The 26,216-nt window shown below is 48.1% G+C and overlaps 3 protein-coding genes across 4 annotated transcripts; 1 reads left to right on the top strand and 2 right to left on the bottom strand.

The window, feature by feature from the left end:
* Window positions 1–2,988: 2,988 nt before the first annotated feature.
* CCNL2 (cyclin L2) lies at window positions 2,989–13,094 on the bottom strand. 2 transcript variants are annotated; one of them, XM_068171621.1, is made up of 11 exons: window positions 12,621–13,094; window positions 11,776–11,850; window positions 11,387–11,496; window positions 10,979–11,099; window positions 9,769–9,833; window positions 6,891–6,990; window positions 6,699–6,803; window positions 6,346–6,487; window positions 5,535–5,652; window positions 5,360–5,452; window positions 2,989–4,784 (listed from the first exon to the last, which is right to left on the bottom strand). In XM_068171621.1, exons 1-11 carry the CDS (start codon window positions 12,888–12,890, stop codon window positions 4,424–4,426), a joined length of 1,560 nt encoding a protein of 519 aa, XP_068027722.1. In that variant the 5' UTR covers window positions 12,891–13,094; the 3' UTR covers window positions 2,989–4,423. The 2 variants fall into 2 exon arrangements, with proteins under 2 accessions (XP_068027722.1, XP_068027723.1); XM_068171622.1 differs by lacking the exons at window positions 9,769–9,833; window positions 10,979–11,099; window positions 11,387–11,496; window positions 11,776–11,850; window positions 12,621–13,094 and adding an exon at window positions 8,928–9,041.
* Window positions 11,387–16,861, bottom strand: MRPL20 (mitochondrial ribosomal protein L20). Its single transcript, XM_068171623.1, has 6 exons — window positions 16,707–16,861; window positions 15,515–15,625; window positions 15,179–15,256; window positions 13,143–14,281; window positions 11,776–11,850; window positions 11,387–11,496 (listed from the first exon to the last, which is right to left on the bottom strand). The coding sequence occupies exons 1-4, from the start codon at window positions 16,791–16,793 to the stop codon at window positions 14,105–14,107; spliced, it is 453 nt and encodes a 150-aa protein (XP_068027724.1). The 5' UTR covers window positions 16,794–16,861; the 3' UTR covers window positions 11,387–11,496; window positions 11,776–11,850; window positions 13,143–14,104.
* Window positions 16,862–20,138: 3,277 nt separating this feature from the next.
* TMEM88B (transmembrane protein 88B) lies at window positions 20,139–25,014 on the top strand. Its single transcript, XM_068171733.1, has 2 exons — window positions 20,139–21,323; window positions 24,642–25,014. Exons 1-2 carry the CDS (start codon window positions 21,054–21,056, stop codon window positions 24,906–24,908), a joined length of 537 nt encoding a protein of 178 aa, XP_068027834.1. The 5' UTR covers window positions 20,139–21,053; the 3' UTR covers window positions 24,909–25,014.
* The last annotated feature ends 1,202 nt before the right edge of the window (window positions 25,015–26,216 follow it).

The raw sequence follows: 26,216 nt of genomic DNA, 5'->3' as shown, positions 1-26,216 counted from the left end.
GGGAGAGAGCGGCCCGGGGAACGGGAATTGGCTTTTCCCTCCCGGCTCCGGGGCAGGGAGAGAGCGGCCCGGGGAACGGGAATTGGCTTTTCACTCCCGGTTCCAGGGAGAGAGCGGCCCGGGGAACGGGAATTGGCTTTTCCCTCTCCCGGTTCCAGGGAGAAAGCGGACAGGGGAAGGGGAATTGGCTTTTCCCTCTCCCGGTTCCAGGGAGAAAGCGACCCGGGGAACGGGAATTGGCTTTTTCACTCTCGGCTCCGGGGCAAGGAATGAGCGGCCAGGGGAAGAGGAATTTGTTCTTCCCCCTCCCGGCTCCGGGGCAGGAATTGGCTTTTTCCCCTCCCACAAGGACCCGAGCCCATCCCGCTCCCGGCCGGTGCTCAAGCCCTGCTCCACCAACTTCAGAGCCCTGCGTGTGACAGAGCAGCCCCTGAGCCCTCTGCCCCTCGTTATCGGCCCCACAGAACCGGGCAAGGGTGAACTCGCTGCCCCCGGCAGGCAGGAGTGGGCAGAAGGAAAGGATTCAGCTCTTGAACAGGGGGTGAAGCAGAGGGAGGAATGAATCCCCGTTTCTGGACTCCTCACATTCCTGGCGAGGCTTTTTAGGGTGTGCCAGGCACCACATTTCTGTCCCTTCCTCACTGTGGGTGACCTGATCCTGGAAATCACCTCAGGATCCTGCCCTCAGCTCATCCTCGCCCTGTCCCATGTGCCTTCCCCGATCAATGACCTCTTCGTTACTCATCTGCACACTCATACAGAAACTGGTGGATGGAGGTTTAAAGGCTTGATTACATCTGTAAGCATAATATTGCTCTTTTCTTTCTTAAAAGATCACTACACTTTTAAAATATTTTCATTCTGATAGAGGTCAAGGATAGACCTTGAACTTGGGAAACTGAAGAACAAAGATTTGGTAATTTGGAAAAATTCTGTGGAAAAGCCTCAAACAGCTGCTGTGTCTGCCTTGTTTCCCTTTTGTTGGTTTAATTCTAAATACCTGCAACAGCTCCAAAAATGTACAGGATATATTTATATCAAAGTATTGCTGCTGCATAGCTCAGGTTTGATGTTACATCACATTCCCAGGGGAAATGAAGATGACAAAATTCCTTCCAGACATTTCTCCTACCTCAGACAGTGCTGGCTCTGAGCAAAGCTGACCAGGGGCTTCTGGAACAGCCTGGATTCCCGTTCCCTCCGGCTGGGGGAAAAACTCAGCCCTGTGCACAGCAGCTGTGGCAGGAAGCCAGCAGCAAGGCTGCCCTGGAGACTGATACCTGTTTTTCTCTTTTCTTCCAAATAAAGCTCCACTCCAGCAAATTCTGTCGCACAAACAGCAACACTCCTCTTTCCCAGGTGCTTTAATTTCATCCATCACCTTCCTGCCCGCATTTCAGAACCATTTCCTTTGTGCATTACCACTGCTCTGGTGGGGTTGGAAAAACTTATTATTTTTTTAAAACCCCCATCAAGCCTAAAACTGCTTAATAACCTCTTTGTGCTTGGGATGATGGCACAGCTGGAATTTTGCACAGCTGGGATTGGCAGCCTCTGGGAAATAATCCTCCAGGCTCTCACCTGGGAAAGCTTTGGTGGCCGAGCCTCTGCTGACACAACTGCAGCTCTGACACAGCAGATTTACTGCTGGGGGAGCCAATTTTTGGGAAAACTTAAAACCTGGGGGATTATTTCCCAGGAAGGATGGGGTGGGTGGCCAGAGCAGGCAGGAGGTTCTACTGAGGGAAGAGCAGGTGGGATTTATCTGAGGAATGTGGATCCACACCTGGCCGAGCCTGTAGTGTCTTCTACCAGTCAGGTTTCAGTGCTGCTCCTTCAGAGCAGGAGGAACTGCAGGCGAACACCAGGAACGGATCAGAGACCAACCTGAGGGCAGTTCTGATCACTGAGAGCCACGGCGGAGTCACCAGAGGTGGAGAAAACAAAGCCATAACTCACCTGAAGGGCTGAGAGCTGTTTACACACACGGGTGCACGTGGGGCTTTTTATTTCAGGTGAACTTCTGCCAGCTCCAGCCACGGGACCCTGCCCTGCTCAGCAGCAGCACTGACTTCTTCAGTGTCCCAGCAAGCCCAGCACAGATGTCCACCCCCAAATGTCCCAGCAAACCCAGCACAGATGTTCACCCCCAAATGTCCCAGCAAGCCCAGCACAGATGTTCACCCCCAAATGTCCCAGCAAGCCCAGCACAGATGTTCAGCCACCCCAACATTTTCATCCCCAAATGTCCCAGCAAGCTCAGCACAGATGTTCAGCCACCCCAACATTTTCATCCCCAAATGTCCCAGCAAACCCAGCACAGATGTTCAGCCACCCCAATATTTTCATCCCCAAATGTCCCAGCAAGCTCAGCACAGATGTTCAGACACCCCAACATTTTCACCCCCAAATGTCCCAGCAAACCCAGCACAATGTTCAGACACCCAAAGATTTTCACCCCCAAATGTCCCAGCAAGCCCAGCACAGATGTTCAACCACCCCAACATTTTCACCCCCAAATGTCCCAGAAAATCCAGCACAGATGTTCAGCCACCCCAACATTTTCATCCCCAAATGTCCCAGCAAATCCAGCACAGACGTTCAGCCACCCCAACATTTTCACCCGCCATGAAGTGGCACAAAGCCCAAGGGACAGGATTCTCCTCAGGCCCAGCCGTGCAACTTCCAGAGATCAAGCCCAGCTCTTCCTCCTTGTCCAGGTGAGGAGGCCCAGAGCAAACACAGCTCAGGGAACTCAGCTGGGACCTGCCAGCTACTCCTGAAGCCAGAGAAATGCACTGTCCACCTCAAATCTTTGTGGATTGGGGGATTTTATGTTTGGTGCCCAAAACTCCTGCTTTTAATGGAATGGGGATCGAATTCCAAGTCTTGCATCTACTACAGTTTAAAAATCTCTTCATTTTGCACCAATTTCTTTCCTTATGAGTAGGCACAAGTGGTGTAGCTCATAAGAAACTCAAGTGAATGTAATAGAAAATCAAATACTTTAATGAAATTAGGGAGCATGAGAGTAACAGCTCAGATATACCACTAGAACTGATACTACTGGGCTGTGGGGCTCTGCTAATTGGTTTTTTAATGCTCTGTTCATCAAGCATGCAGACTGACAAACTACGAATTCTTCAGAGTGTCAAAGATCCTGAGTAAAGAATTTTCAACCACTTCAAATGGATATATAGGAAATGTCTTCTGAGCTGGTGGCCCGCACACAGCATTGCACAGATAAAAATATACTACTCTCAATGCACAGAGCTAAATACTTTCACATTTATCAGAATTTTCTACACAAGTCTTTTTTTTTTTTTTTGTTGATAGAATTCAAGTTTTGAACTTTCTGTGTATATCTTCACCTGTATTAAACAAATGCTTATTTACATTGTGGGTAAAGTGTAAAGGCTAGGAAGGCCATTTTCCCATACTGTACTGTAACACTGCAAAATATATATACACAGAGAACCTAATATAGGCAACAGGTCTAAAAAAAAAGGTCACCTCCCACCTGTACAACATCACCGAGCCAGCATGAAAAGAGGGCATTGTTAGCACCAAAGCACTCCCAGGGGGATGAGGAGCTTTCCAGTTCCACTGCTGGGCACAGCGTTCCAAGGATGGGCCACGGAGCTGCTGCCTGCAGGACTGGAAGCCCCAAACACTGCACTGCAACGGGGATGGAAATCCTGAAGAGCAGGACAGCAGCTCCAAGGATGAGGGTGACAGTGACACCCCAGCACTCCTGACATCACCTCCCACCTGTCAGGCTTTCCTTCGGATTCATGGATGAGCACAAACTGCTGCCTCGAGCCAGGGGTGGTTCACTAGCCAGATTAACCCTGCACAAGCCACAGGGAACGAGCTCTGCTGGCAGAGGGAATTCTGAGGGAAGCAGCCCTGGTTCACCAGTGGTGTCAGAGGGAATTCTGGAGGGAAGCAGCCCCATCTCACCAACTGTGCCCAGGTGCTGGAGGGAAATCTCTCAGAAAGCAGCTCCTGTGAGCATTCCCTCAGGAAGCAGCCCCAGCAGGGCTCACTGGCAGAACTCCCCCTGGGGAGCAGCCCTGGGGGTCACTGGTGAGAATTCCCCCCGGGAGCAGCCCTGGGGGTCACTGGCAGGAACTCCCTTGGGAAGCTGCCCCAGAAGGGCTCACCAGCAGGAATCCCCCCAGGGAGCAGCCCCAGCAGGGCTCACTGGCAGGAATTCCCCCCAGTAGCAGCCCCAGCAAGAATTCCCCCCAGGAGCAGCCCATGGGGCTCACTGGCAGGAATTCCCCCCAGGAGCAGCCCTGGGGCTCACTGGCAGGAATTCCCCCCAGGAGCAGCCCCAGCATGAATTCCCCCCAGGAGCAGCCCCAGCATTCCCCAGCCGGGCTCAGCAGTGCCAACCCCCTCGGGAGCAGCCCGGGGCTCACCGGCGGTGCCGGCTGTGCCCGGGGTGCTCGCGCTCGTAGCGGTGCCCGGCGCGCTCATAGGAGCGGGAGCGCTCGTGCCGGTGGTTGCGGTAGTAGTGGCTCTTCTTCTTGTACTTGCCCGAGTGGTCGGAGCGCTCGCGGGAGCGGCTGCGCGAGCGGGACGAGCTGCGCGAGCGCGACTTGCGCGCCTTGTGCGCCGAGTACTTGCTGCAGTCCTTGGATTTCTTGTAGCTCCGCACCTTGGAGCCCTTGTAGGCCGAGGAGCTGTGGTTGAGCTGCCTCGGGGGGGAATCGCTGCGGCTCCGCGAGCGGCTGTGCGACTTGGAGCCGCTGGACGTGGAGTAACTCTCGCTTTTCCTGCGAGGAAAAAGACAGCAGACGTGGTTTTCTGAGATTTTCACAACTCGGTGCTGCATTCTGCAGGCATTTTGGATTTTAAGAACTCCATTCTGCCTTTTTTTTTTTGGATTTTAAGAACTCCATTCTGCCTTTTTTTTAAAAAGTCCATTCTGCCTTTTTTTTGATTTTAAGAACTCCATTCTGCCTTTTTTTATTTTAAGGACTCCATTCTGCCTTTTTTTTATTTTAAGGACTCCATTCTGCCTTTTTTTTTATTTTAAGGACTCCATTCTGCAGTTATTTTGGACTTTAAGAACTCCATTCTGCCTTGTTTTTTGGATTTTAAGAACTCCATTCTGCATTTTGCTGCTCTCCCATGAGAACTCATCTTCTGTCCTGAACTTCCATCTGGCTACTGGAAAAATACTGATTTTTAGGAACTCCAGTTACAGGAACACTGAACACCCACAGCTGGAGCTACTCTGGAGTTCAATGAGCAGCACACACTGCTGGGTCACCTCGGCCTCTTGGTGATGAACTATCCAAGCTGGCACTGGGAAATGAGACTGGGAGGGACTGGGAGCACACCCTACCTGTGCTTAGGGGATGCAGACCTCGACGGTGACCTTGAGTAACTCTGATCTCTGCTTCCACTTCGACTTCTGCTCTCTCTTCCTTTCTGGACGCTGCCAGAGACAAGGAGCACTCAGTTATTTTATTTCAAGTACTGATGGGAGAAAAATCAGCTGCTTCCTTATGAAACCTTACCCATTCACTGGGCTGTTGGAGCTGGTTCTCTTGGCTCCCTCTGTTTTCCTTTTAGCATTCTTCATGGCCTGCACAGGTAGTGGTGAAGGTTTATTTCCTTTAGCCTCTTTTGGAGACTCTGCAACAAGAAGCCTTTGTTACCTCTTTGGAAAATCCCTGAAAGGACTCGAGGCTCCCCTCACCCCATGTCTGCACCAACCAGAGCTGCACAGCTGGGCTTTGCACATGTGTGCACACACAGCCACCCACAAGCAGATCTCAACAAGTTCACAGAAGGCAGAAATTCATCTGAAACCTTTCTGCCAAAGTACTGAAGCGACTGCAAGAAAAGGCAGAAAACCACCCTCCTTTCCTTGCCAATTATTCAGCATTGTTTGAAAGGTAAACTGGGGAAGAAGTTTGTTTGGGTGAATGTTGTGCTCTAGGTGAGACCTGCACCCGACTGGAAACTTTAACCAACAAATTCCTCACCCAGCATCCCAAAATGTTACCCCTGCTTCAATATTGCTTTAGCACAACATGCCAGTGGCAAGGATTTGAGCTTATTGCCAAATCCACATAAAAGCAAGTCTCTGGTCTATATGGGTTTAAACTAGTCTTAATTTCAGACTAATTTGATTTTAGCTTTTATCTGATTCAAGAAATCACAAGTCACAGTGTTATTCAAACCCTGCCAGTTGAGTAGTGCTAGAAGCCATCTTAAAAAAAATCCCCAACAAACTCCAAACCACACTTGTAAATGCTTCCCAAAAGGGTAAATATACATGAAAGATGTGAAAGAGTTATTAAAAATGAGTTATCCACTACTTACCATTTTTTGGGATAGGGGAAAATCCCGATGTGTTATCCAAGCTTGGAACTCCCTCAGGTACCAGACCCTTAGCTTGTGCTTTTGCCTCTTCAATAGCCAATTTCTTCTTTTCTATTTTACTTTCCAGATCAGATAAATCCACCTGTGAACACAGGAGCACTGCTTGTGAGAACTGAATTTCCTGGTTACCCACTCCCAGGGAGGGGAATGAAAATCCAAGGAGTCCCAGACAGTGACTGCTCTTTGTTCACTTCCAGGCTTGCAGCTGTGGTTTTCAACAGCCTCAAATTTTCCAACTCCTGCTCTGAGCTGCAGCCTTCACTGAGGGCTCCCAGCATGAAAAAGAACCAAACCTTTTTCCTTGTGTAGAGCTGCAAGATTTTTAAGCAGATTTCTTGAATTTCTTCCTCAGTTGCTCCAAACAGTAAAAACCAATGCGGGCGATTTGGAAGTGGGATCTGAAAGGGAGAGAGAGACAAAGCTCAGGTTTCTCCTCCTGTTAAAAGGGCTTGAAAAAACCCCAAATCCACGGCACTGTGGCTCACCTCCAGTGTCCTGGCTGCCAGGTAAATGCAGGCACAGGCAATGCTTTCTGGCTGGAACCTCACAAAGACATCTGTTCTCAGGCTGTCGTTCATGTAGTTCCTGAAAAACAGGAGAGCAGGAGGTTGCAAGGCACTGCAAAGCTCTCTGGGGTTCTTTTTTTGGGTTTTTGACTTGGTTTTACTTCTACAAGGGCTATTTCTTTCTGCATTCAGTTACTAGACTTCAACATTATATTCCTGTAAATCTAAAGAGAAGCTGCATGATTTTACTAAAACAAAAATAAATAACTAAAATAAATCCCTCAAGGGGAGGGATGTGTGACAGAAACAAAGTCTGACTGGTGAAAATTCAGTGGTGAGAAGAGAACCAATTTTAACTTCACTTTTGCTGCTGGACCTCTACTGGCCTGCTCTCATGCAATAAACAAGTTATTTTCATCAAGACAACATACAGTGTGCTCAGAAATACTCAGTTATAGAATTTTAGGTTCACATGTTCCCCTGCAATAGGGCAGAACCAGGTGTCTGGCAAAAGCTGCAGCTCCTGGAGCAGTTCTCCCATGAAACGCAGTCCTCTTCAGCACAGGTCAACTTCCAGTGGCATTTAAGGGTCCATTTCCATCCAGAAGAGAATTCTTTTTGATGCAAAAAGTCAGCCATAGGAGAAATCAGGGTGTTTGGGAACATCAGTTCAGGAGAACAGTCAGTATTCAGGCAGATCTCCTCTTTGGCACATGAAATAAGGTTTCCAAATTGTCCCATTTCAGTAAGGTTGCTTAAAATGAATATTCACAGAATGAGAAAACTGTAAAATATTGCACATATTCCAGTCAGTACAATTAAGCATTATGCTGTTAAACCTTAAATACACAAAGTAAATTCCTGTGAATCTGTCAGCTGATGTGCTTTAGAAGATCTAGACTTGGGAGCACATATGGCAATAAAGTATCAGATGGACAAAAACTAAAACCAGACATAAAAGTCCGTAAAATAATACTTTAAGGTAATAATTAACCATGTGGGTACCCAGTATACAAGGATTCACTGACCCCCAAGATATCCAAAGCAGAGACCACAGGCCAGGCACCTGCAATGTTTACAAGGACGGAGAGCAGGGATTGGAATCCCAGGAGTTTCCAACTCCCACCTGCCCCAGCTGTCCCCAATTCTTGTTTACACAAACAGCAACTGCTGTCCCAAAAAAAGCAATACCGACCATCAGCTCATCTTTCTGGGTTAAAGGAACTTCTAAACCTGCTCTTGTCTCACTACAAAGAGAGCACAAACCTTTTGGCCAAAGGAGCGATAAAGGAAAGGGTGACTTGGAACATCTGGAAGCTGCAGAGCTTTTTTTTCCTGATTTGCCAAATTGAGAACCATGCCAGCTTCCAAGTTTGGCCTCTGCACATCTTCCCTGTGGGCTCAGTCAGACACAGGAGGAAATGAATCCTTGTCACAACAGCTTAAGAAAAAGGTAATGTTGTAAAAATGCACATTTCAAAAACCAGTTATACTGGATACCCACCAGTTTTCGGGTACTGCAAGTAACAAACACAAGCACACAGATGTTTATTGTAACACCTGACCCCTTTTTCAACTGGGGTAATTCCCTCCCTCACCTCCCCTCCTTCCATAACCAGCAGATGCCTGGCAGTCCAGAACTCCCATTCCACTGCTCCATGCAATGCTTCTGGGAAGTGTCTCTAAACATCACATCTTGTGTCCAAGCTTCACACGTGTACTAGTTTTTTCATTTAAACATTTGAGATAATTTTATCTTTCAAACTATTCATTTTTTAATGTTAATTCATCCCTTTTAAAGATTTAAACCCCACTTTAATTCGCTTTATCATATAAGAAACACACCACATTATAACAGTTAAGAGAAATAGAACATTAAAAAAATAAAATTTTAGAACTTCAACGCTCTCAGGTTATCAAATATACAAACAATGAAAAAATGCAGAGTAAAAAAAAATAATAAATAGAAGCACAAGAAGCAGTTGGCCAGTTACTCTACTATCATGTATATACCACCTGTCTAGAGCCAGCCTTCTCTTTGGAGAGCTTTGGGTTGACTGAAGACGGCAGCTATCCCTGCACCATGGGCAGCAGAGGAGAAGTCTTAGTCACTTACCCTCAGAGGCTACCCTTTGATCAAAAGAGTACAGAAAAGAAAAGTCAAAACTGGTTCTCTACACACAGGTCACAGTACCAGACAGTTCAGTCAGCAGAAATATGGTCTTTGGATTCACTAAAGGTGTTTTTTTTTTTTTTTAAAGACCATTGGTATTGTTAAAAAAGCATTATGGTTTATAAAAGCATTATTTGGTAAAGTTTAAGATGTGGAATTTTACAGAAGCTTCCCACCCCCGAGCAAATATTTATTAAACGAGAGCAGTAAGGCAGAGAACATTTCTTGGCAAATATGAATCCAGGCTATCCATCTATCCAGTCTTAGAAGCTGACATCTTGCACTATCCACATAGATAAAAGAAATTTATCTGAAATCAAGCTCAGGCCCTGGGAAAAGCCATTTCCCAGCATTGGGAACAGACTTGAATTACACCCAAGTTTTCCCTGAAGAAGACCCCAAGGGAAGAACTCTAAACCCACCCAACCTTTTCCCTTCAGCTGGAAAGTGAGAGCAGAGAGGAGGGAAGTGAGGAGTCAGGGTGGAAAGCTACCTTACCATTAAAACAGTGCCTCGAACTTAAGAGGCCGCTCAACATTTGGGAAGTAGTTTGGGGCACACCAAGGACAGTGGAGCTGTCTGGGGTGGCCCCAAGCACTGCTGAGCAATGCTGCCCAGTGCCTCAAGTGACATATTTCTGCTACTGCCCCTTCTGGTCTCTTAGAACAAAGAAAATCAACTTACCATGAGGTCTGGACCAGGTGTTGGTTACGTTCACATTCTAATACCTGAAGGTACATAACGATTATCTGGAAGATATGGGTTATTGAGTTATTAACAAGCATCTGGAGAGCCACCTGCTTATTTCAGAGGGACATCCATGAGGCATCTGTGATCCTCTTTCAAGGCCTAAAACACTCCACATGAAGTGTTTGCACCATCCCCAGTGTTTATCCACACCAGCTCTGACCTTCCGAGCCCTTCTGTCCTGCTACTCAGCCAGGCCTTGTCTCCACCTGGGCTGGATTGAGGGATTTTGTGGACTGGTTTTGATTTATGGATTTTTGTGGATTGGTTCTGTTCTCCTACAAACCTCACAAATCCTTTTTTAGCTGCAGCCTGGGGAGAAAAAGCTGCTGACTGCAATCAGCAGTGAGGGAAGTTGGCAGAGCTTGCAGAGAACAGACCTAACACTGTGCCATGGTTTGTTCAGTTCTGGGGGGGGTTTCCTTTGGTTTGGAAGGAAAACAAGGCTGCAGAGAGGAAGAATAATGGCAGAATTCACCCCAATTAACAAACTACAGCTGCCCTCTGGGGTGGGTGACAAAAGGAAATTCTGAATGTCAAGAAGCTCAGAAAGGCAGCTCTGAACAGGAGTTTTTTAAAGGAGAAAAGAGCAAGATCTCAAATTGTGTTGGCACAGAAATACAAGTTCTTTTACCAGTTAAGGCACAATTTAAACACTTGAGGCAATTGGACCTTTCGAGTATCATCCCCTCTGACACTTGTTACTTTTATACTGAGCCTTGCCTCAGTTCTAGCCAAGCCTGAGCGTGGTTTTAACACACCCCAAGCACTAAACTGGCTCACAGAACTTTAATACCGCAGCACGTTCCCAGCAGCAGTGACCATGACAACCCCAGGCCTCCAGATTCCTCCCTGCTTGGGGGATCTAAGTTCAGGTGATGTTTTTCCACCACCAAAGCTACCTACTGATCCAATTTGCCTTCCAGGAATACTGAGCACCTGCATCCACCTCGCCGTCACTCAGCAGTGATACGAGACCAATTAGTAAGAGTCTCTTAAATGAGAAAGAAAACATCAGGATGGTAAGAAACTAATCTCACTGAATTCACTGATCAGCACGTGCAGTCCACAGAGCTTCCAGGCAGCCTCCTCAGAGCTTCAGAGAACACGAAACATTGGTTATGTAGTGAATTTATAAAGTACCAACCTTGTGAGGGTGCTTCACGTGAACACAAAATCCCAACTCCTTCAACACTCTTCTTTCCGCTTTAATTATTTGATTCTTCAAGTTCACATATTCTTGATCCAATATTAGAGGCACAGGTTTTCTGCAAGAGACAAGGTCAAACTCACAAGATGATCATCCTAACCCTTAAGGAAACTCAGGCTGAGTTGTGTAAAAATATTTTAAAAACTCCCCATTACTTATAAAATGAAAAGTATTTATTATTAAAACAGGTCAGCTCATGAGATCACTTGGAAATGAGACACATGTCTTCCATGAGATCACTTCAAAACATTCCCTGATTTATGAAAAAGGCAATGATGCTGTGGAGAAGTTTAATAATTTAAACACAACCCAGGTAATTCAGATTATTCTGGACTCTCAGCTTACTTTTTCTCCCTCAGGTGTCTGAGGCGATGGAACACATTGATCACGTCCCGAATGCGTCTGGGGGCTTCCTCAATTTTGGATGCCAGATGGACACAGGCCATGGACACATGCTGAAAAACAAGCATAAACCACAATATTTTATACAATATTTCATTTCCAGTTCAGGAATTCAGCTCCTACAACAGCTTAAGGAGGGAAAAAACCATGGCAAAACAAGAAAATATCAAATATTGGACAAAAATCACTGTTAAATAGCTTTGTAAAATCATGTTTCTCTATAACTATAATCCCCAGAGTAGTTCCTAACACTGATCACATCTCAGATAACAACTTGCCAAGAGAGACCAGAAGATAAATGTGGCAACAAATGTCATTTAATGCCTTCTTACCTCCATGGAATGCTTCACAAAAGACTTGGTATAAAAAAACCTCTGGAATAACACCTGTCCTGTAGCCATAGCCACCTAAAAAAAAGAGATAATCACAGCAGCCATGAACAAAACTACCAATTCCAAAGAGAAATTTTAATAGGTTTAAGACCCAGAAGATGAACTAAACATGGGAGGAAGTTCAGGGGTATCTAAAATACAATTACTACTTAAGTAATTAAGTTATCCAAGACATTGTCGATGCTTTAAATATTGCTTACAAGCCAAATACAGACAGAAAATCCCAATTTTATTTTATAAAAAATGTGAAAATATGCTCAAAATTATTAAATGAATAATAAACAACGAGGAAAAAACCAAAAAGCCAATAAAGTTCAAAGTTATGAAACTACGTCAGAAAAAAAATTGCTTTTTGGGCGTGGAAAGTGAGGAACAATCTAATCGCGTCATGATTTGCATACATTTGAATATGGTAAGGCTCGGTAGCTGGAAAGTTTTACGCCCAAAGAGCAACGAGGCTGTTTGGCCTGAAGCTCTCCGGGGAAACAAAACCTCCCCGAGGTCACCACGGCTCCAGAGGAGCCTTAAGAAATCCGTCTTTGCACAATCCTCACGCGGAGGCGGCGGGGGCGGCGCAGCAAGGCGCTGACATCACCCGCTTCCGGCAGCCAGCGGCCGGGGAGGCCCGGAACGACCCCCGCACACCGGGCGGGCCCGCGGCCTGCCCGGCCGGTAACTGCGGGCCGGCCCCGGGGCCTCCGCGGCCGGGAACCGGGAGATCGAGGCCCGCACAAAGAAAGGCCCGGCTGAGTCCTACCCCCCTCCCTGGGCGCGCCCAGCCCCACCTGCGGCAGCCGCAGCAGGATGCCGGCCGCCTGGATGAGCTCGCAGCCGGTGACGCGCAGCTCGGTCTCGGTGTCGGGGTCCAGGCCGCTGCTCATGGACGGCGTGAAGCGCAGCGTGTGCTCGGGCAGCAGGCAGTTCTCCAGAGTAATCAGCACGCCCGAATACAGCCGGTCGCCGATCAGCACCGCGCCGGGACCCGGTACCGGGGCGGGAGCCGCACCGGCCGCCTGAGGGCCCGCGGGGCCGCCGCCTCCCGCCGCCGCCGCCATTTTGTGCCGCCGCCGCCTCGCTGGCTCCGCGCTCCTTCTCCTTCCCCCCCAGCATCCGCCCGACGCCGATTGGCGGAGCGCGGCGGGGCCGCGGCCGCTGATTGGCTGAGGGGCCGTGACGCAGGACGCCGCCCGGGCCGCGCGCGGCGCGGTGACGCAGCGGCCGGGAATCCGGACAGGGCGGGGCCGCGGCGCCCTCAGAGCCGGGGCCGCCCCGGGACGGGCGTGAGGCGGCTGGAACGCAGCGCTCACCGAGTTAGCTATCTTTGTTTACTCCCTCAAAAAACACACTGTGCCCTCACCGAGTTAAATAGCTTTGTTAAAAAGATATTCACTCCGTAAAAAAAACACGCTATGTGTGTCCTTAACTTGCGGCCGGCCGAGGTTCCCGTGTGAGGGCCGACATGCCGCTCCCCACCCCGGCTGGGTTTTCCCCTTGCAGCGCTAGAATTTCGCCACACAAATCGTTTCCCTGTAGCAGTTACCAACGAAAATATGTTTAGTATTAAGTCCTTAACAGAACAGGCTACGTGTTCTTCACCTAGGGGCTGTTGGGGCTCATTTCTGAGGGCTGACATCTCCCTCACGCTCTGTTTTTTTGCTGTGCAGAGCCAGAATTCACCACAAAAATTGTTTCTTCACAGCAATTTCCAAAACAATACCTTTAAAAGTTCTTATGTGTGCCCTTAACGCAGGGGCTGTGTGTGAGGGTCAACATCCTGCCTTTCCTCCATCCCCCGGCTGTATTTTCCCAATGAAGTGCCAAAATTAACAAAAATTGTTTCCCCATAGGAGTTTTCAATAAAAAATGTCTTTATTAAATCCTTAAAAGTACAAACTATGTGTGTCCCTAACACCCAGGCTCCACCTGTGAGGGTCAACATTTCCCCCCACCCCAGCTGCGTTCTCCCCGTTCAGTGCCAAAATTCACCACACAAATTAGGTTTTTTTTCCTAGTAGCAGTTACCAAAAAAAAAAAAACAAAAAACCTTTATTAAGTCACTGTATGGCCTGACTGCTAACCTTGAAAGTGTGCTTTTAATTTAACAGGTTCCAGTGACAACAACACAGGGAAAAAGCCATCAAGGAGAAGCTTCACACCCACACGATCCTCAGAGGATTTGTTCCACATTTTCTGTTTCAGCAGCAGTCCCACGACAGGTTTGCTTCACAATCAAATCCCTGCTTCCAAATCATGTACACAGACTCTGATATCAATAGTGGTGGTGCACAATACGTGAAAATATCCCCTCTGGTTCTTTTCCATCTCCCAGGGCAGCCAGGAACCCTTCCTGTCTCCTCCTCTGGGCTAAAGCTGCCAGGGACTTGAATGTCTTTGGCTCATAAATAGCCAAGTCAGCCAGAACTTTCCTGTTCAGCTCCACCTGAGACTAAAAGCAAGAAAAAAATTGTTGGTTAAGGACTGTGATTTTTAGGAACAACACTGCAATGCTTAGTTTTAAATATATTTAAATTAAATAGATTTTTATTAAATATAAGAAAATTTTATTATTAAATAAAATTAAATTTGCTTATTTTATTAAATATAACAAACGCTTTATTAAATATAATTAACATTCTTTACTGTTTATATAAATGTCCTTCATTAAGTACCATTAAACACTCTTAAGGCTTAAGACCTGAGGTCTTAAAGCAGATTAACTTATTTCTGCCCTGTGCAATTTGGAGCTGTTAAAAGCCCGTCAGACACTCCCTGGCCATGGATGTCTCATTAACCCACCATGTAAAAATTATTTCCTGCCTTTCTCTAAAGTTTTTCTGGTAGAAACCAAGAACTGAAGAAAAATGCCCAATTTTGCTCAAGGCCACGTGTTCCAGGTAAATCCATGGCATCTGTTTCAGCTCAAACAAATTAAAACAGAATCACCAAACTGAAACAAATTCCCAGCATGTTTTAAAAACAAGGGACAACAGCACCAAGTTTCTGCATTCTCCACGCTCACCAAATCACAGTTATAGTGAAAAGAATAAGGATTTCTTGGGTTTTTTGCTAACACAAGCTTTGTATTTTTAAACCTCTTCAAGTAAAAGGAAAAGCAGCTGTCACTGAATGCCCACAAAAAAGCATTTTAAAAGTCTCATTCCTAAGTTTTGGGGACAGAACATGAGGTAGAGCCACAATGTTCACCAGGATAAAAGAGAATAATCCATATAGGGAAGAGAAATAGTTTAGGGCACAACTTACTTCCTGAAGTGGATGAAACTGCTTTCACAAGCCTTTCATCGCTCTAATTAGTAAGTAATTACCCTCCAAACCACATCCTTACCTTGACCAGGTTGCTTATGAAGGCTGGGTACTTCAAACCATGTTCAAGGGAAGCTGCTTCAATCCTTGTGATCCAGAGCTGAAGGTGTAAAAAATCAATATATTGCATGATAAAATACTTTAAAATAAACCCTTTGCCACGCTGGTCTGCTCATTAAATATAACATGGGATATCCTGAGCTGGAAGGGACCCACAAGAAAATGCTGCTTTAAACTCCTGCTTTTCACCTAGAAACTCTGGGGGGTTGTTTTTAAACCCCTCAGAGTAAGAAAAGCAGCTGCTTCACTTCTGCCTTGCTCCCATTTTGATGTTTCCACCCAACATTTTGCTCTTTACCGCTCTGAGGAATCTCTTCTTCTCCCTCCTGGCCTTGGTGGACCTCACGAAAGCCCTGCGGACGCTCCTCACTGCCAGCTTGTAGCAGCGGTTCTTCCTGCCACGAAAATGCTGCAAAAAAAAAAACCCCAGGATGGTCTTATTCAATTAGATTTAAAGGTATAACACTAATGAAGCTCATTTGCATTCACAGCTCTCCATAATAAGGATCACTGAACACTTCACAAGCACCCCCTAAGCCTTCAGCTGGCACATAATGAAAATGTTCTTTCCTTGGTTTTTTTTATCGTGGAAATATATGGAATATAATATGATATGGAATATAATATCATGGACATGTAATTTTTCATATTGAAAACCTGAAGCTGAGGAGTTGGAGCAGGGTGGAAAACACCTCAGTTCAGCAGAGGCAAAACCAGGCCTCACTTTGGGCTGTGGTTCTGTGGGAAAGGCACTCACAAAATCATGGGCAGTGCTTTCACCCAACACTGACTGCTCCCATTTATTCTCATTCCTGAGCTCTCCTCTGTCGTGTCTGTATGAACACAAGGATGGGGCACAAGCCTCTGATTTGTCAAAAACAGAAAAAAGAATTAAATTTGTTTTCTGACATCCATCTAACACGACACAGGTGAAAGTAGCCAGTGCTGCACCAGGAATAACCGGTAGTGTGGGCAGCTTAGGTGCTACAAAACCAAAATATTCTCACTTCCTTCAATATTTTCTATCTCATTATTACAGCAAGATGTACTGCCTAGGATGCCCTTGAGAAAGGTTCATCCCTAGCCTCGGCACCGCAGCTTGAATTCCAGCAGAAATCCAAAATGCAAAAAAAAATCAAAACGCGCTTCAGAACAAGGTTCATTTTCTTCCCAGCTTCTTTGCCCAGTAAAACAAACAAAGAAAAAACACTCAAGAAGGAAACACAACCAGCACAGCCTCCGGCACGCTGTATTTCATGAAACACAGATCACTTTACAGCACGAGAAAAGCACAGAATGGTCTGGGTGGAAAAGGGACCTCCAAGCCCACCCAGTGCCAGCCCTGCCGTGGGCACGGACCCCCTCCCGCTGTCCCCGGCCGCCCAAGCCCCGTCCAGCCTGGGGCACTGCCAGGGATCCGGGGGCTTCGGGACCGTGCCCGGGGCACAGGGCAGTGCCGGCACGGGGGGATGCGGGGGTCCCGCACTCACCCGCGCGTACTTGAGCACCTCCTGCACCCTCCAGAAGCGATCCGAGAGGCGGCTGCGCACCCAGCGCGCCGCGCTCAGCACCACCATGGCTGCGGCACGGCGCCTTCCGGGGCGGCACCGAGCCTCGCCGGCCTTCCTCTGCGCCTGCCCCCGAGCCCGCTGGCCTTCCTCTGAGCCTGCCTCCGAGCCCGCTGGCCTTCCTCTGCGCCTGCCCCCGAGCCCGCTGGCCTTCCTCTGCGCCTGCCCCCGAGCCCGCTGGCCTTCCTCTGCGCCTGCCCCCGAGCCCGCTGGCCCTCCTCTGCGCCTGCCTCCGAGCCCGCTGGCCTTCCTCTGCGCCTGCCCCCGAGCCCGCTGGCCTTCCTCTGAGCCTGCCCCCGAGCCCGCTGGCCTTCCTCTGCTCCTGCCTCCGAGCCCGGCCTTCCTCTGAGCCTGCCCCCGAGCCCGGCTTTCCTCTGCGCCTGCCCCCGAGCCCGCTGGCCTTCCTCTGCTCCTGCCCCCGAGCCCGGCCTTCCTCTGAGCCTGCCCCCGAGCCCGCTGGCCTTCCTCTGCTCCTGCCTCCGAGCCTCGCCGGCCTTCCTCTGCTCCTGCCCCCGAGCCCGCTGGCCTTCCTCTGCGCCTGCCTCCGAACCCGGCCCTGCTCTGCTCCTGCCCCCGAGCCCGGCCTTGCTCTGCGCCTGCCCCCGAGCCCGCTGGCCTTCCTCTGCTCCTGCCCCCGAGCCTCGTCGGGCTTCCTTAGGACCTTCCCCCGGTTCTTCCTCTGCTCCTACCCCCGAGCCTCGCCGGGCTTCCTTAGGACCTTCCCCCGGTTCTTCCTCTGCTCCTACCCCCGAGCCTCGCCGGGCTTCCTTAGGACCTTCCCCCGGTTCTTCCTCTGCTCCTGCCCCCGAGCCTCGCCGGGCTTCCTTAGGACCTTCCCCCGTTTCCTCCTCTGATCCTGCCCCCGAGCCTGCTCGGCCTCCTCTGATCCTGCCCCCGAACTTTCCCGGAGCTCCCTTCGGACCTTCCCCCGGTTCTTTCTCCGGTCCTGCCCCCCAGCCTTCACGGTCGTTTCTCCAGTCCTTCCTCTGATCCTTCCCCCGGTCCTTCCCTCGAGCCTTCCCGGTCCTTCCCCCGGTTCTTCCTCCGGTCCTTCCCCGGCTCTTCTCATCCTTCCCCTGAGCCTTCCCGGTCCTTCCTCTAGTCCTCCCTCCGGTCCTTCCTCCAGCCTTTCCCCCGGTTCTTCCTCCGGTCGTTCCACCGGTCCTTCTCCTGATCCTTCCCGGTCGTTTTTCCAGCTCTTCCTCCAGTTCTTCCCCTTCTCCCCATCTTCCCCTTGCCCTTCCTCCAGTCCTTCTGCTTTCTCCATCCCTTTTCCCGGTTCTTCCCCGGCCTTTTCCCGGGTCTTCCCCAGCCTTTCCGCCTCCCCCGGCTCCTCTCTCACAGCACAGTGGCTTTTCCCCGTGCTGGGCATCCTCTGCCTCAGCCTGAGGACAGCCGTGGAATCACGGAATATCCTGAGTTGGAAAGGACCCACCGGGATTATCCAGCCCAGCCCCTGGCCCTGTACAGACACCCCAAAATCTCACTCTGTGCATCCCTGGGAGTGTTGTCCAAACCCTCCTGGAGCTGTGCCCATTCCCTGGGGAGCCTGCTCAGTGCCCCAGAACAGTCTAGGGGATGAACCTTTCTCAAAATCCAGCCTAAACCTCCCCAGACACAGCTCCAACCATTTCCTCAGGTCACCAGAAACCTTCACCCTGGGGGTGAAGAACCTTTACCTGATCCCAGCCCTCTCAAGTGACCATGACACCCTCATCACCTGCCTGAGGTGTGACCCAAACCAGCCCAAACCCACAGCTCAGCTGGGAGCAGGCACACACGGTGTGCTGGGGTTGTACCAAAATTCCCTGTAAAGAGGAGCTGGGCTGCTTGGAATGTGCATCCCCATAGCTCAGTGAGGGATTTGGGATTTTGTATCCCCAGCAGTGCTCCAGCCACCAGTGTGAGAAGATCTGGTGTTGTTTCCAGTGGCTGGAAGGATTCCATAGTGGATAACAAGCCTTACGGCATCCTCTAAGGGTTAGAGAATAAGAGACATAAATTGAAAATTTATGAACTGCAGCAAACCACAAGATGGTGCTGCCAGAAAATGATTCCACGGGAGCAGCAGTCCTTGGTGTCAGAGAACTGATGGATTTTTCTGATGCTCTTTAATCATCACCACTTCCAGCATCTCAAAGCGATCATGCTCCTATTATAAACTGCTCCATCATCAAGATCTTCCCCACTTCTGGGAAAGTTCTTGTCAAGAATGTGGAAATTTCAGGGAATTAGAGAGAAATCTCTCTTCGTATTGCTGAGGTTTGTCTGACACAAAGTTTGCCTTGGTTATTACAAGAACCAGTAGAAATGTACAGAACACAATTTTCAGACCTCCCTGAAAAGGTTAAAATGCATTTTCATGACAGCAAAAGAACTTTGGAATGTTTCACTGGATTTAGCAAAGCTTCTTAGAATTTATGGCACTTTTATGAACGCTTAAATTGTGTTTCACCACAGCCCTGGGCCATCACCAGCAGATGGTAAAAGCAGCTGTAGGATTTTTAGTTGCCCAGCACCGAGTTCATTTTTCCATGGTTTAAGCCTAAAATTGATTTCTCTTCCTATAGTTTTGGGTTGGGTTCCTTCTGTTTGTATGACTCGTCCTTTTTTTTCCACTTCAAAGGCATAAATCAAATTTGAAAAATATTATGTCTTTAAATCCAAACAGAATTTAGTCAGGCAGAGCAATCACTGAGACTCTCAGAACTCCCTGCCACTTGTCACATTTATGGTTTCCTGCACAGCTTCAGATTTCATTATTAACACTGTGTCTGGCCTGTGCAGCACTGAAAACAGGATGGATCCAGCAATTATTTCCCTCGGGATGTCTGGACAGATCTGAGAAGAGATTTCACATTTTGCAGCTCGAGTGGAGGCTGCTGCCCTGCAAACTCCCCTGGGAGCCATCCAGCCTGAGAGTGCAGGGAAGGAACACGATGGAAATGGACTTGTCACACTCTGCTGTCTGCCTTAGAGGTTGTTTCTCTCGGTATTTTTTAATATCTGTCTCTTATTACTGCCACTGTATCTCGGAGGCTACACAGGCATGGAGATGGCACTGAAATTCTTCAGTAATATTGATCTTATGAGGTAGATGAAATAACTGATAATTGCTGTGCCTCCTCTATGAGAGTACCAACATGTTCTGCAAACAATAACAGAAGACTGCAGGGGACAGCTGATTTCTGAGGAATACAGTGATTATTATCAATTTCTCTAAGGTTTTTTTTTTTTTTTTTTTTTTTTTAATCTAGAGAGGAATTTTAGAAAATGAATCAGAGGCAGAATAATTAAAGTTGGAGAGCGACCATCTTGACCCAGGGATGGATGGCAGGAGCGTGGCTCTCGGGTGCTGCGTGTTAAATCCCATCCGTGGGGAGACAGAAGTGAAGGATTGGCCAGCACAGAGAGCACTGAGGCTGTTCTGTAAACACAGCAGCCTTGCAAAGCTGAGCTCAGAAGGGACCACACTGCTGGGTGTGAGTGGCTGTGACTGCAGGCAGCTGAGAGCAGTGACACCACCACACACTGCTCCCATCTCTGCTGCACGGAGAGGACAGCAGGGCTCCAGAGGCTGGGAAACAGCTCCTGTCCTTCCTCTTCACTGCTCACCTCGTTTGGATGAGACTTGGGCAGGAATATTTGCTTGGGTACAGGGTGAAGAGCATGGAAAGGTGATCTGAAGACAAGGAACTGCCTGTGGGTGCCTAAACCTGATATTCTCAACACCCAAACCTGACATTCTGAATACCTAAGCCTGATCTGATGAACCTGACATCCTGAACATCTAAGCCTGATATTCTGAACACCTGAGCCTGACATCCTGAACCTGACATCCTGAACACCCAGCTGAGCTCGAAGGTGGAGGGGGATACCAAAGCCCACTGAGCAGCCCATCACAGCTACCACAGCAACCCTTTGGGACCTCTTGGGATCATAATCCTGGAAAAAACAACAGCAAATTCAGTAGGACTCTGGATTCTAAACCAAAATAAAAATTACTGCCAAACTTCCAGCAGATCTACTTTGGGACTGAGGCTGGGAAAAGCACCTGAAGGAAGCAAAGTGTCCTGAGCAGGTCCTGGGAGAGCAGGGGGCCCAAGGAGAGCTTTCCTTGCTTGCTCCACGATGATCTCTGGTTAAGGGCTCCTGGCCACGTGTGGAAGAGGCAGAAGAAGCCTTTGCAAGCTCCTTCCCAGCTCTGTTAGACCAAAAGCAAGGAAATACTTTTGGATAAGAGTGTGGGCTGGTGGATCTTCTTGAAGGATGTCTGGGCAGGACCCTGAGGACTTTGGAGCAGAAATCCTGTCGGAAAAGTCCCGGATGATCCCTGGGCTCCCCCCGTATGACATGGATGACCAGCTCCTTCCCAGGGAGCCCCGCAGCCCCTGGTGCTGCCTGGCCTGGACCCTGGTGATAGGAACCATGAACTCCCTGGTCTTCCTCCTCAATTTGCTCCTGATGTTTGTTATTTTCACCGTCGTGCTGCTTCCTACCATCGTGGTGGTTTACTTTGGCTTCCAGTGCCACTCCCAGGTAAGTGCCACTCCTCAAGGGCAGGGCCACACCTGAGGGTTCCTTTGAGCCCCAGGTAAGCAGTGGTTGTAAAGGCCGGGCAAGACTCCCCAGGTTTTGGCTTTGTTTCCCTGAGGAAACAGATTTTTCCCTGTGTGAATAGTCTGGGCTGACAAGGACAGGCATTGTGGGAAATTGGGCAATGAAGCTGTGTCCCCATGGAAGTGCCAGGTGAGGTGAACATGCTCCCTGCACCGATGGAGTTGCTGTTTGCATTTTAATTCCGCAATATTTCTCTCTTCCCTGGGATTTTTTGCCACTGAGAGCTGCCAACCTGAGCTCCAGAGCTGACAGTCCTGCCTGGGCTCTGGAAGGGTTTGCTGCTTTCTGTTTAAGTGAGTTTAAGATCCATTAGGACCTGCCTAATGATAGGATTAGTAAAATCTGACAGAAAATATAATCCCCTTGTCGTGCCAATCTAGCATTCCTGTTCCCAAACATTCTGTGCATTCCTCACACCAAGAATGAGCCTCCTCTGTCCATCCAGGCTCTCTTTGCTGCCCTCTGCATTGCATCATTTCCTTATTTACAAACCCCTTCTTGGTATATTCCTTTAAACATCTCTGGGATCACTTGACCAAGGGTGGATGTGAAAAAGCAATTCCCTGTTTTCCTTTCAGGCATGGACTGTCAGACCAGCTCAATGAGCCTTTTTCATAAGACATAAACAGGGCCTGCAAATTGGACTGAAAATGGGAAAAAAAAACCCCCAGAACTGCCCCTTCCAGCTTCCCTCACCTTGGAAAACCTCAAGTTCTCCTTTGCATGCACACTCAAATGTTACCCTGATTTTTAAAAGTGTTACGTTTTCTTTTATAGTTCTTTTGAAAGTTTTCAAGTTCTCATCAAACTTCTTTAACCGTCTGATAATGTTTCCATATTTGAGAGTCAGAGTCCCCACACAATTTCATGGATAAATGGAATAATTTACATATTTCTCTGTGGGTGGAGAGAAATGAATGATTGATCGATCTTTGGAGCAGTGTGGTTGCAGAGGTGATAATTCCACCAATCCATGGTCACCTTTGGAATTCTGCAAATACCAGATGTTTGAATAAAACTGCTCTTTTCTCTTCTGAACTCACCCAGCTTCTGTGTACTCATTTCGTGTCCAATAGCAACACTCAAAGGCTTTGAGGAGATGCTGGATGTTTTTTGAGTGCAGCCAAGTGGACCAGAAGTGAAAGCCCCTGAGCTGCTGGGAGCTCTGAGGAGTCTTTTAAACTCAGCCTTTCCTTTAATGCAATCATAGCAAGGGATTGTGGCTTCACCAGAGCTGTCTTTGAGCTTTCCAGCAGCCAGGGGCTGATTTCTGCACTGCAGATGGATTTATTGTTGGTTTTTAGCATGATGGGTTGTGTTTCTTTCGCTGCTGAAAGGAGAGAAGAATAAAGTCCGGGGACACAGAGGCTGCCTGCAGCATTTGGAGTGCAGAACAAGCGAGTGCCCAGCTCAGCTCTGCTGCTGCCAGCGTGGAAGGAGGGTTTTAAACACCACGCAGGCAGGCCCAGAGAGGTTTTCATTGCAAGTGGTCCCTCCTGGCAGGTTTTCCAGGCAGAAATGAGTGTACACGTGTCACTATTGGACACGAAACGAGTACACAGAAGCTGGGTGAGTTCAAAAGAGAAAAAGAGCAGTTTTATTCAAACATCTGGTATTTACAGAATTCCAAAGGTGACCATGGATTGATGGAATTATCACCTCTCCAACCACACTGCTCCAAAGATCAATCAATCAATCATTTTCCTCCACCCACAGAGAAATATGTAAATTATTCCATTTATCCATGAAATTGTGTGGGGACTCTGACTCTCAAATATGGAAACATCATCAGAAGGTTAAAGAAGTTTGATGAGAACTTGAAAACTTTCAAAAGAAATATAAAAGAAAACACTTTTAAAGATCAAAACAACACACACAGAGAGCAGAACACCAAGGGGTCTGGAGAGCCACAGAATGATCAGCATCTGTCTGCAGAATCTAACAGATTTCTGTATTTTTATGTAATTTTTATTTATATATTTATATATTTAATATTAATTTTTATTTATATAAATTAGAAATGTATATATTTAATATAAATTTACAACATAAAATATTTTTATGAAATATATTAATTTTAAAAATTTATTTCTTGTTATTCCCAGTGTTGTGCCACCCACACCAACACAGCACCAGGTTTTTTGATTTGGTTTGTGCCTATCAAATGCTATTGGATGATTTCATAAAGATGAGTGCTTCCTGGCAGGTTTTTCAGGCAGAAGTGAGTGTACACAGAGAGCAGAACACCAAAGGGTCTGGAGGGCCATGGAATGACCAGCACCTCTCTGCAGAATCTAACAGATTTCTGTATTTTTATTTATATATTTATAACTACATTTTATATTTATTTTTATTTATATAAAATATAAATGTATATATTTAATATACATTTATAATATCATATCTTTTTATAAAAAATATATAATTTAAAACTATATTTATTTATCATTCCCAGTGTTGTGCCACCCACACCGACGTAGCACCAGGAGGCTTTTGGGTTTGGTTTGTGCCTGTCAGATGCTGTTGGATGATTGAATAAAGACGAGTGTTTCCTGCTGCAGGATCAGTGTGCAGTGCTCTTGTCTCACAGGGATCTTTGAAGCTTGATTAGGATGTGCTATCCGCCTGAAGGTCGCTCAGCTCTGAGAGAGGGAGCAAAAGAAAATGTTTTCTTTTTCCATGAAAACACTGGAAACTCAAGGGTGTTTTGGCCACTGCTGTCAGCACCAGGCCACACGACAGGGGTGGCCCTGGCCGAGCTGGGTTAATGTGGGACTTTTCACAGAATCCACAGAATTCCCAGAATGCCACGTTGGAAGAGACCTTCAAGACCATCGAGTCCAGCCCAGCCCCAACACCTCAACTCAACCCTGGCACCCAGTGCCACATCCAGGCTTTGTTAAACACACCCAGGGATGGTGACTGCACCACCTCCCCGGGCAGGGAGAGCTTTATCACCCTTTCCATAAAAAACTTTATCACCCTTTCCATAAAAAAACTTTATCCCCCTTTCCATAAAAAACTTTATCCCCCTTCCTGTAAAAAACTTTCTCCTGATATCCAACCTTTTTTCCCTTTGGTGCAGCTTGAGATTGTGTCCTCTGGTTCTGTGAGTTCCTGGAGAAAGAGCCCAACCCCACCTGGCCACCTTTCAGGGAGCTGTGGAGTGGGTTGAGGTCGCTCATTGGAGCTCTTTTCCAATTTAATGATCCTGGTTGTGCCTCTCTCTCCCCACAGGTGCTGCACTCGTCTGCCCGCTACTGCAAGAGCATCCTGGACGACAACAGCTCCTCTGCCCTCATCATCCTGGGCTTTGTCATCATGTCCCCACTGCTGGTGGTGGCCATGGCCACTTACTGCAGCCTGGCACGGCGCCTGCAGCTCCTGGTGTGCTTCCAGCCCTACAGCCTGGCCCTGTACAAGGGGGGCCGCTGGTGCCGCCGCGGGGAGGGGGCTCCGTGCTGTGCCAGGGGCTGCAGCACCCAGCTCAGGGCCTGGGTGTGACCCTGCAGCACCAGCAGTGTCCCCTCCCTGTGCCCGTCCTCATCCTCAGCCCTCCCCGCAGAGCTGCCGCTGCTCAGCCAGGTCACCCTGTGGTTTATCCCAAAAATCTGCAATGGAGTGGAAACACACGTGGGACAGGTGTGGGGAGGGCAGGGCAGCTTCATCTTTCCAAATCCTTCAAAATCCTTCCATCCTTCCAAATCACCCTGTGGTTTATCCCAAAAATCTGCAATGGAGTGGAAACACAGTGTGGGACAGGTATAAGGAGGGCAGGGCAGCTTCATCTTTCCAAATCCTTCCAAATCCTTCCAGCCTTCCAAATAAACCCCGTGGTTTATCCCAAAAATCTGCAATGGAGTGGAAACACAGCATGGGACAGGTGTGGGGTGGGCAGGGCAGCTTCATCTTTCCAAATCCTTCCAAATCCTTCCATCCTTCCAAATCACCCTGTGGTTTATCCCAAAAATCTGCAATGGAGTGGAAACACAGTGTGGGACAGGTATAAGGAGGGCAGGGCAGCTTCATCTTTCCAAACCCTTCCAAATCCTTCCATCCTTCCAAATAAACCCTGTAGTTTATCCCAAAAATCTGCAGTGGAGTGGAAACACAGCATGGGACAGGTGTGGGGTGGGCAGGGCAGCTTCATCTTTCCAAATCCTTCCAAATCATTCCAAATCCTTCCATCCTTCCAAATCACCCTGTGGTTTATCCCAAAAATCTGCAGTGGAGTGGAAACACAGTGTGGGACAGGTGTGGGGAGGGCAGGGCAGCTTCATCTTTCCAAATCCTACCAAATCATTCCAAATCCTTCCATCCTTCCAAATCACCCAGTGGTTTATCCCAAAAATCTGCAGTGGAGTGGAAACACAGTGTGGGACAGGTATAAGGAGGGCAGGGCAGCTTCATCTTTCCAAATCCTACCAAATCATTCCAAATCCTTCCATCCTTCCAAATAAACCCCGTGGTTTATCCCAAAAATCTGCAGTGGAGTGGAAACACAGCATGGGACAGGTGTGGGGTGGGCAGGGCAGCTTCATCTTTCCAAATCCTTCCAAATCATTCCAAATCCTTCCATCCTTCCAAATCACCCTGTGGTTTATCCCAAAAATCTGCAGTGGAGTGGAAACACAGCATGGGACAGGTGTGGGGAGGGCAGGGCAGCTTCATCTTTCCAAATCCTACCAAATCATTCCAAATCCTTCCATCCTTCCAAATCACCCAGTGGTTTATCCCAAAAATCTGCAGTGGAGTGGAAACACACGTGGGACAGGTGTGGGGAGGGCAGGGCAGCTTCATCTTTCCAAATCA

This window comes from Anomalospiza imberbis, chromosome 23 (assembly GCF_031753505.1).
Source record: "Anomalospiza imberbis isolate Cuckoo-Finch-1a 21T00152 chromosome 23, ASM3175350v1, whole genome shotgun sequence".
Taxonomy (NCBI): Eukaryota; Metazoa; Chordata; class Aves; order Passeriformes; family Viduidae; genus Anomalospiza; species Anomalospiza imberbis.
The sequence above is the reverse complement of the archived record's forward strand: the minus strand, read 5'-3'. Positions and strand labels throughout refer to the sequence as shown.